The 9,944-nt window shown below is 43.7% G+C and overlaps 1 protein-coding gene across 2 annotated transcripts in view; it reads right to left on the minus strand.

Annotated features, from left to right (window-relative positions):
* The window catches only part of LOC147883448 (coiled-coil domain-containing protein SCD2-like), a 54,656-nt gene extending 45,230 nt beyond the window's left edge, over nucleotides 1–9,426 (minus strand). For both annotated transcript variants that reach the window (XM_087399351.1, XM_087399350.1), the window contains exons 1-5: nucleotides 8,749–9,426; nucleotides 896–1,050; nucleotides 607–661; nucleotides 377–418; nucleotides 178–240 (exon numbers count right to left, since the gene is read on the minus strand). In XM_087399351.1, the coding sequence (XP_087255477.1) occupies nucleotides 178–240; nucleotides 377–418; nucleotides 607–661; nucleotides 896–1,050; nucleotides 8,749–9,027 (594 nt within the window). In that variant the 5' untranslated portion in view covers nucleotides 9,028–9,426. The remainder of the gene's footprint in view (nucleotides 1–177; nucleotides 241–376; nucleotides 419–606; nucleotides 662–895; nucleotides 1,051–8,748) is intronic.
* Nucleotides 9,427–9,944: the final 518 nt, after the last annotated feature.

The raw sequence follows: 9,944 nt of genomic DNA on the forward strand, positions 1-9,944 counted from the left end.
AAGTGGGCTACACACACACACACACGTGCATGCATCTATATATATATATATCTGTCTTACGTACGTACTTACGTATGTATGTATGTCCTTATTAAATGAGAGGGCACGCACAATGTCCCTTAGCAGCCAAATGAGGATGCTCAATAAGGACTACAAATGTTTTGCTCCAGCACTTACCTGCTTCTCCAGCTGTCTTGCCCTAGCCTCAGCTTCTTTACATTTGTCTTCCACAGCACGTAGCTGGACTCAAAAAACAGCCAATTAGAAGCCCATAGAGGGCAAACAAGAAAAATTGGCTTCCATTGCTACAAAACCATGTATATCACTTAATCCAATAAAGGCCCATAGTGCAACATGGAGATTTCATCATTCACACCTGATCGGTAAGGTCTTCTTTCTCCTCCTCAAGTTGATCAATCTGTCACAGATCCCATAGATCAAAGTATAAAACAATTTTCCAATCTTGAAGAAAATTATCAAATTTCAAAAAGCAACACATACAGCTTCATTAAAAGCAGCTTCATTAAACAAAGTAACAGCATAGTCAGGTTTTCACACAGTATACCCCTGACAACACCAGTAATCATCAGATTGGTGCACTTTTACCTTGTCATGAAGTGAAGCAGTCTCGCGCTTATCATCATGTGAAGGGATAGAAAATCTGTTCACCTTGTACATCAGATTACAGCTTAAAGAAAGTACTGTGATCTAATGGAAAAACAAATAGCATTCAATAGCAGAAAGGAACCATAACAAAAGGTAACATATGTTACAGAATAGCTTTGGGGCAGGGAAAAGTTCCAACTACGCCTGTTAATGAAACAAATAAGTTTTCTCAAAACTGAGTTCACGTTATATAATATTCTGGAGAATACACTAGAAGTAAAAGAAATACCTTCCAGGAGCTGCTTGCATTGTGGCTGGAAGTGTAGGAGTTTTAGACCGATGTGGTTGTGCCAAAGATACAGTAGGTGGCTTGGATACAGCTGGGCGTCCGGTAGAGGTAGAATGCACCATCCCTGTGGAATTATCACTTGAGTTTCTCGCCAACTGAATTGTGACACACCAAAAGAAGAGTTAAGTAAGCAAATAAGGTGTTCACAAAACTCTTAACACACAGACAGTTATTGTAAGACCCCCTTTTGAGGCACAAAAGTTAAAAGATGTGCATAGGTACTTTGCACTTTGAGTCAGACGAATAAGTACATCATTTTTCACAACATCTACAGTGGAAGTACGGCATTAAAACAATAGAAGCCAATCAGATTATGGTCATGTTATGTTGTAACACAGTACATGTACATGTAACACCACACAAACAAAAATTTGATTGTAATGCCAGCTTCTTCTTTCAGTAGCATATTTAGAAGTATTTGTCAGTCAAGTCAACAAAACACAGACTTCACTATTAGTGGCACATTTAGAAATCTTCATTATATATGCTGCACATCTCGAATTAGAGACTGATTTGTGAAAGAGTCACAAAATGAACGTGATTGTATCAAGCATGAAGACTGCAACATCTTCTCACTACTTTCATGTGCTGTCTACTGAGTGCAGACACATGAATGTTAACTGGATAGAGATATAAACAAACCCATGTGCACGCATAAGATCCACACAGACTGGCACACAGCAGATTATTCTGCGTACTACATTATTACTTGTGGCCATGGCAATCACCAACAGCTCAAAAAATACATCTGTAAAGATCCCTCACTGAAGGGGCCGCATACATCTGGGCTATTCCTCAATGAAGCACTGAAGCTAGGGTTGGCTGTGGCGAGCTGACAGAAAGGGATCCTCCATGGCGGAGTCTTGCTGAGGCTGTACCAACTCAAGCCACTGAGGGAGCACTGGAGGGGGGGCTGCTGTAGAGGCTGTTGCTCGAGGTTGAAGGGCTAGGACCTGCTGCCGCCGCTGATGCTCCAGAACAAGGGTGAATGGCTGCTTTTATAGGCCCCCACTCTCCCAGATTTGACCAGACAAGCTGACATTACCAACCTGGTTGTGGGGGCCAACTGCAGACTAAGATGGCCGACTTGTTGCAGTCAGCCGACCTGGGGCTGATGTGACGCTGACTGCCACGTCGAAGTCTGCTGCTGTGCCTGTTGCTGCTCAGTGCTGGCACCTTCTGATGCCATCATATTGTGCGGCTGCCTGAATGGTAGTCAGTACCTTCTAAGTGGCTGGATCTGCTGCTCAGATGGTTTGACATCCCTGTGTGGCTGTCCAAGTGGCCTGCTGATTGTCTGCTGCCCTTCTCAGGGCTTCGCAGCCCTTGTGGCTGCCCTAGGATTAGGCACATGGCTACGGGTTGATAGATGCCCATGGCATCCATTTTGCTGAAGGTGAAGAAGAACATGAGTCTGCTGGAACTTGTACAATATCCTCCGCTCTTCAGCGGGTACATGTCACTGGATGACAGACACGTGACTGAACGTGCATCTTTATATGGTTGGTGCCGCCATATCCCATCCCATGCTGGAGGTTCTCTTTAGTAAAAAGTAATCGTTGGCTCAACCACAATTAGATATGCGCCCTGCTAGTCCTCCTTTCTGCTGAGTTTCTGCCCCCATTTTGATTGGGAATACTAGACCTAGAGCTAAAAAAGACCCTGCCAATGGCAAGGCTATGCTTGTTGTGCTATCTGGCGGTTTAGATGAATCTCTTATCATGGCTGTGCTTGTGGCAACGATAACAGATACACTCTTACCATGCCTCTACTTCTCCTCTGCATTGAGAAAACCACCATGCTTACCATCTGTGGGATACTTTGCTTTTAGAAGTACGATTTGGCTTGGAACCTCTTGGGGTTGTTGGGTCCAAACTTTGCACATAGACAAAGACTTGGAAAACTAAAGTACTTTCATTATTTCATGTGAGAATAGAGCTAGCCTGAAGCCCAAAAAGGCCACCAAATATCGTATTAAGGCCATGAAGACACTTGCCTACCTTCTTCATTGCCTGCTCCTGTAACGGATATCCACTTACGTGAAAGGATTCACGTAGTGGTTAACGAACTCATAGATACAGCAATTATCTCAAAAAAACTCGGCTGTCCACGTACTGTGTGTTCGGAATGGCGAAAATGTGGAGATCTATGGAGAATGCAAGAGTTGTTTACAAAATGAGGCTTATAACTAAGTAGATCAATATCACCAGAAGGTATCAAGCCTAAAGCTTTGCAGAAAGCTTCAAACCTTTCTCTGTACCTTATTGAAAAGACCTGCAACATACACCGCTGCTACAATTGTTTACTATTACTATTACTAATACTTATTCCAGAAGCGTAACGACAAACTAACCGCTACTACAATTGTTTACTATTACTAAATATTACTCATCACCATCATCATCGTTATCGCCATCGTTATCATTGGAATTGCCCAGCCCAAGACTTTGAAGTTTAGGATTCGGAGAAGTAAGATCCAAAAAGCGTCTCTAAAGATACATACACCTGACACACGATATTATTGGAGATAAGTCATACGTATTAGCAAACGTTTACAAAAAAGTCCTCCGCCTTAGCTTACTTGGGGCGGCGATGGAGGCCGTGCTGCGGTCGCAAATCTGTTGGGGAAAGCGAACGGAAGATCATCCTCGTCCTCAACTTCGTTTAACTTAGCCGCCATTGCCTGCGCAATGCGCTGTGCTTTTGCCCTTGCAGTGTAATTCTGACTTCTCCTTGTAGAATCCGAGCGCACATGGTAAGCGGCCGGATGCCCTGGAGATTCCGAACCGCTGCTGCTATTGCTTCTCCGCCTCGACATAAGAGGACTTCCATAGCGATCGCGATCCATGTCGTCAAATCCTTGCGAACATGACCAAGTTGGAAATGCAGAGTGACCGTTAAAAGCGCAACCATCCATCCGTCGTGTGCATCGTGCTCCGAAGCAAGTCCCAAAGAGAGTGCCTTCCCCCGACTGTAGGGTGTTCGAGAAATCAGAGATCAAAGCGAAAACCAGTTGTTTGAGCTTGCGCCTAATAAAAAACGACTCAAACGAATCCACAAGCAGGCAGGAGTAAGTCTACGAGACTAGGAGCTGCAAGGAAGGATGGAAGAAGCAAAAATCCGGGGGAAAACTCGGAGACTATCACGATGGAAGGGAGGGAAGGAAGAAAAACGATGCTTTCAGCACAGCTGCATTGGGATCGAGAGATGAAATGGGCTCTTGTCCAATGAGGAGATTCAACCTTTTCAGGCCATGCCCATCCCACTCCCATTCCCATTCTCATCCCCTTGGAGAACGGCCACATGGATCCAGGTTTTGAGAAGAATCGGGGTTAAACAATTCTCATGAATCGTTCCATGTGTCTTTTTGAAGCCCACTCCTTGGGATCCAAGGGCCTTTGACCAGCATGGGACACATGGCACAATGCTCAGCTGCCATCAAGCTCGGAAGGTGATCCATGGCTAAAAGGTGAGCTTGCCAACTCCCCCAGTTCAATCTTCCTAATCTATGGTTATTTCTGCTGGATTTGGCTTCAAAGTGGAAACTACTTGCCTAGGGTGGCCATTTCAATCGGATTTGGCTTCAAAGTGGAAACTACTTGCCTCATATCCATGTATTTGGATAATGTATTATCCATGCACTTTGGAAAAAACACATGGAAGCTTAAGAGCTACCAAGTCGAAGTGCTTGATCGAGACCCTAGACACCCATGCACATGTTTCCATTTAAAGTCAATAGCCATGAACTTCCTAGAGAGCTAAAGTGTGCAAAGGTAAACTTGTTTCTCATCAATGCACACTCACCAATTATATGCCTATAACATCCACATTGTCAAGGAAGCCCAAAACCATCCTATTCAACCTTACCTTGCCAATGCAATCAAAACGTTGTTGAAGGCCCCTTATTGAACTTGTAGGCACTTTGGCCTTTAGTTGATTGCACTTGATTCAATTTGAGCATGCAATTTTCAAGATTTTCTATAGCTAGTTTGGAAAAAAAATTATTGGCTTCCAAACTAAAATGATTTGATATACCATTAAGTGCCACTTTTGATCTTGAATAAGTGAATCAGTGAGTAGTAAAGAAGTGTCTAAATGGGGTTTAAGATTTAAAAAGGGATTTCAAGGTTTAGAAAAGGTTCGGGTTGAAAAGGGGTTGAAGTTAGGAAAGGGGAAATGAAAGCAAGTATTTTTCAGAGGGGGTTTAGAAATTTAGACCCACTAAAGGGCAGACCATAGAGGCTCTTCTTCAACTTGCAAACTAAATGCTCTTTGTCCTTTTCTTCAAAGCCTTCCGGCTGCACCATGTAAATTTCCTCATGCATATCCCCATGCAAGAAAGCTGTCTTGACATCCATCTGCATAAGTTCCATATCCTCTGCCGAGGTTTAGAAAGTAGGATTTGGAGATTAGGGTAAAAGTACATCTAAGTTTAGAAGAGTTGGGATAGCATTTGGGTTTACAAAGGCTTTATAGTTTAAAATGGAGTTTGTCGAGTAGAAAAGGGGTAGAGTGAGTAGGAGAGGAGCAGTGATTGCAATTGCAAGGGAGTCGCAGTAAGAAGATTGCAAGGGTTTAGATGTAATACTGGCAAGGATAGAACATGCCAGTGCCCTCCTAATGGCTCTCCCCTCATTCCTCCATTAGGTCACTCATGCACTTTCCACCTACCTATTCTAAAGGCTCTTAATCTCAACAAATTATTCCATACATATACTCCACGTAAGGAAGGTATTGAAAAGGCCTAAGTGGAGTACCCCAAAACTTCATTCAAATGGAGGTCTAGAACTCAAGAATTCTCTTTGCACTCTCAAGGTCTTTCCACTACGCTAAATGAAGATGTTTTTTTAAGATCAAAATAAAAACTCACCCATCCATTTGGCGCTCTCGAGGGGCACCTGCTTTGGCCCTACTTTGCACGCAACGAGGCTTGAGCGTGGGCCACTACCCTCGTGGGCAGGCTGGCACGTGGCTAAATGAAGATGTTGTGGCAGAAGTATAGGTATGCTAAGAGGGCAAGGGGACCCTCCCCCCATAAATAGAGGGGCTTCCTCACTATTCACTCTCCTCTTTATCCCTCCACTTGCCTTTGTACCCCTCCCTTCCTCATTTTCCACTTAGTAATACATGTTCAATTGGGAGGATCTGAAGCCTGTCGTTATTAGTCCGAAGAAAGAACACTCATAAAGCTCTACCAGTTTATAACCACCTACATAGTACATTAAAGTGATTGAACATGAGGTTAGAGAGAGAAGGCCCATGTTCTTATGGGCCTTCTCTCTCTAACCTCAAAAGCATCTTTGTGGGCTTTCTCTCTCTAACCTCAAAAGGATCTTGAAGATCTTAATACAAATTGGAGTCTCCAATATGAAAAAGTGAACATGGAGCTCTGGTGAGAGGGTCTATAGACTCTACTTAGAGAGTGCAAAATGTATGTGGAGCCTAGCTTCTCTCCTTCGAACCTCAATTATGGAAATTTGGAAAAAGTATCCAAAGGTAATCCAAAGAATGCCTATAGACTTATATTATTACAAGACTTATATTATTACAACAGAGCTACACCACAACACACACATGCAGCTTTGCTAATTGCTTGTTTGATTGCCCATGTATAGGGTCAACAATTGGTAATGTTTTTATCAATGAAGATTTATTACAATAGCTGCAAATTATTTTCAAGCAAAGATCGTAAAAGTTTATTATGGAAATATGCCTTACTAATGTCTCCAACTTGAATTATTGTCAACAACTATACATTGACTACCAATCATCACTCATTCTTGATGCGAGACTTATATACTTTTCAATGCCGAGGGGGTACATACTAGTGACAAGTGGTTATGAGAATTTTATTTTGGTGTTCACGAGAAATTCACCTTTGTAAGAGTCACAATCAACACTATAATGTAGTACAACCAATGGATATGTTGAGTCAAGCCTTCCATAGATGATGCGATCACTACAAAACAAATCTTGGCATAAGCCTTGTAGAGAAAAGAACAATTAGAAGAAGAATGTGAGCATAATTCTTTTAGCTAAGAAGTAGCAAAATTGAAATCATGTAAGACAATTGGTTTTTGGACCATCAAGAATATGGGCAAGCCTGGAGATCAATTACTTCTCAAATGATTGTTGCCTTACTTTGGGTGGGTGGCGATAATAAAATCCTAGCTTGAAGTCAATAAATATTGGTGGAGCCTGATAGAGCGGCTGGCTGCTTACATTTACCCTCTTATAGCCATCACAGTTTGCCACCTTGTTGCTTGACCAGCTTGAGGCTTCAAACCACAAAACAGGTAGCATACATGCAAGTTTACTCTCGCCCCACCCATCAGTACTGACTTAGATGATGAGGTCCCATTTTGAGTGCCTACAGATTCTCATCCTCACATAGCGGAGAGACCACCTGGCACCAATACAAATCATATCATGCTAACAAAGTTTGCCACTCCTTTTCAGTTGGAGGCGTGCTTTAAGAAGTGGTAAAAATAGTAATTGCATCCAAGTTGGCGCTTATGTCATCATAACACCAGGAGGGAGGGACTACAGAATGGTATGCTCAGTGGGGAATATGACCCTTTCCAAATCAGTTTACTTTGCATGAGGCTGAACCTGAATTGCCTGGTCAAATAATGTTCTACAACTAAACTCAACACCACAAGACCTCGTTCTCCTACGATATAGACATTGACAACAGTTCACCTACTACGAAGAGCCTTTACTCTGTCCCAATTGGTGCCATGCTATTTGAGCATTCCAGTTTCACACACATTGTGTTATCATTATAGAATTACTTCAAACCATTTTCCAATCTAGCACTGATTCGTCTGCAATTAGAAGTACTCTGTCATCAAATTTTAAGATTCTGTGATGCTTTATTGATAAGTCCTGCAATCAGACACATGGCAGACTCTAACAGACTGCCATAGATACTTCAAAATTCAACCTTTGAATCTGAAGGAGCTATCTCATTCAATTTTACCTCTTCAACACTGATGTTGAGTACTTTTGTTTATCCAAGGGGTACACGAATTACCGTAGAAAAGTACATTCTCTTGTCCTGTGCTGAGCAACGCCGTAGCTTATCCTTAACGCAGGCATCGCCTACAAAGGCCTTGTAAACCATTCTGTTTAATCCAGAATGACCTTTTGCCAATTCAGCTTTCTGAAGTCAGGTTATTTCCATCCATAGTCACCCCGAATCCCAATTTACCAGGGATGTGATACTACGACGTTAACGTATCTCTCTCTCTCTTTCTCGCTCTCTGTGGCTGTGTGACGCTGATTGTCTTATGCGCAATTGTAGACACCTAAATTTTCTTTTCCTTGCCCCTCACAGTATATGTGAGCATCTGCAGATGCATAGCTATGACCAGCTCGGTTTAAATATCAATAATTTTCCAATAAACGAACGACGTCAAAAACATCGCACGTAGGTTTTTCTAATGGCAACTGGTAGCTTTTCCGGAAGCGTGATGACAACAAAAGTATATACAATTGTTTGCTATTACTACTAGTAGTACTTTTTCGGAAGCTAATGACAAACTAAGGTATATATGCCGCTATTACAATTGCTCACTATTACTACTACTATTAGTAGTACTACTTTTATCATGACCATCATCATCGTTATCGTCATCACTATTATTGAAATTTCCCAGCGCAAGACTTTCAAGTTTAGGGGTCGGAGAGGTGATGAGTTTAGTGAGATCCAAAAAGCTTCTCTGAAGATGGATACACCTGAGACACGGTATTAGCAAATGCTCACAAAAAAGTCATCCGCATAGGCTTACTTGGGGAGATGGAGGCCGTGCTGCCGTCGCAAATCTGTTGGGAAAAGCGAAGGGAAGATCATCCTCGTCCTCATCTTCGTTTGGCTGAGTCGCCATTGCCTGCGCAAGGCGCTGTGCGGCTGCCCTCGCAGTGTAATTCTGAGTTTTCCTGGTCGCATTGAGGCCTGTAGAAGCCGATCGCACATGATGAACAGCCGGATGCCCAGGAGATTCCGAACCGCTGCTGCTATTGCTTCGCTGCCTCGACATAAGGGGACTGCCATAGCGATCGCGATCCATGTCGTCGCAGAGTGACAGTTAAATTAGCTCAAAAATCCATCCGTCGAGAGCATCGTGCAGGGGAGCGAGAGCCAGAGGCAGGCATGGGATGCGAAAGGCGGAAGCGCCAAGAACGGGAGGTCACGTTGATCTGCAGTGAAATGGCTTCCGCCAGTCTAAATTAAGAGAAGAAAAGCACTGCTGAGAGCAAATCTACGAGGCAGGGAGGGGAGGGAAGCGAGGAAGGAAGGGGAGAAGGAAGGAGAAAGCTATGGTAATCACGATGGGAGGGGAAAAGCTACGGCAATCACGATGGGAGGGAGGGAAGGAATGGAGGTTTCACCATAGCTGCAACATTGAGATCGACAGGAGAAAAGAGAAGTGAAGAGAGATTTGTGTAAATGAAAAGAGATTTTCCCTTCTATAACACAACAAAAAGGAAACTCTCTTCGAATTTAAGTGCAACACAAAAAGGCTTTCCACGCCTTTTCCGTGCCCTTTCCAGACTCCCATTCCCTTTGAGAACCGCCCTCTTGCTTCCACTTTCCCTTTTGCCCCCCCGCCCCTGCATTTTCGCGAAGCGACTTGTAGTCCTCGGGTCTGCGGCACGCCCCGCTTGCCTCCCTCCTTCAAAGCCTGGGGTCGCACTTCATGCGATCTCAGTCGTTGGATTAACATATCTGCAGAATGGTAATATGCACCCTGCTCGGAACAGCTGCCGATTTTCTAAGATGGACCGGTGGCATGCTCCCCATGCCTATGATGGAAGGGAAAGGGGAGGGGTCCACCTTTCCCCCTCGCCCGCTCGCTCTTTTAAGAGGGAGAAACGCGTCCCCCCTCCCTTTCCCTACTCTGTCAACGTCCTCATACCTTCTCTCCTCTCTACGTTTCGATTCGTCCCACCACAAAGTCCGACACCGAATAGGTCCCCCCTGCAT

Source organism: Dipteris shenzhenensis, chromosome 28, assembly GCF_047967505.1.
Source record: "Dipteris shenzhenensis isolate YYH24624 ecotype China chromosome 28, Dip_SZ_1.0, whole genome shotgun sequence".
Classification (NCBI taxonomy): Eukaryota; Viridiplantae; Streptophyta; class Polypodiopsida; order Gleicheniales; family Dipteridaceae; genus Dipteris; species Dipteris shenzhenensis.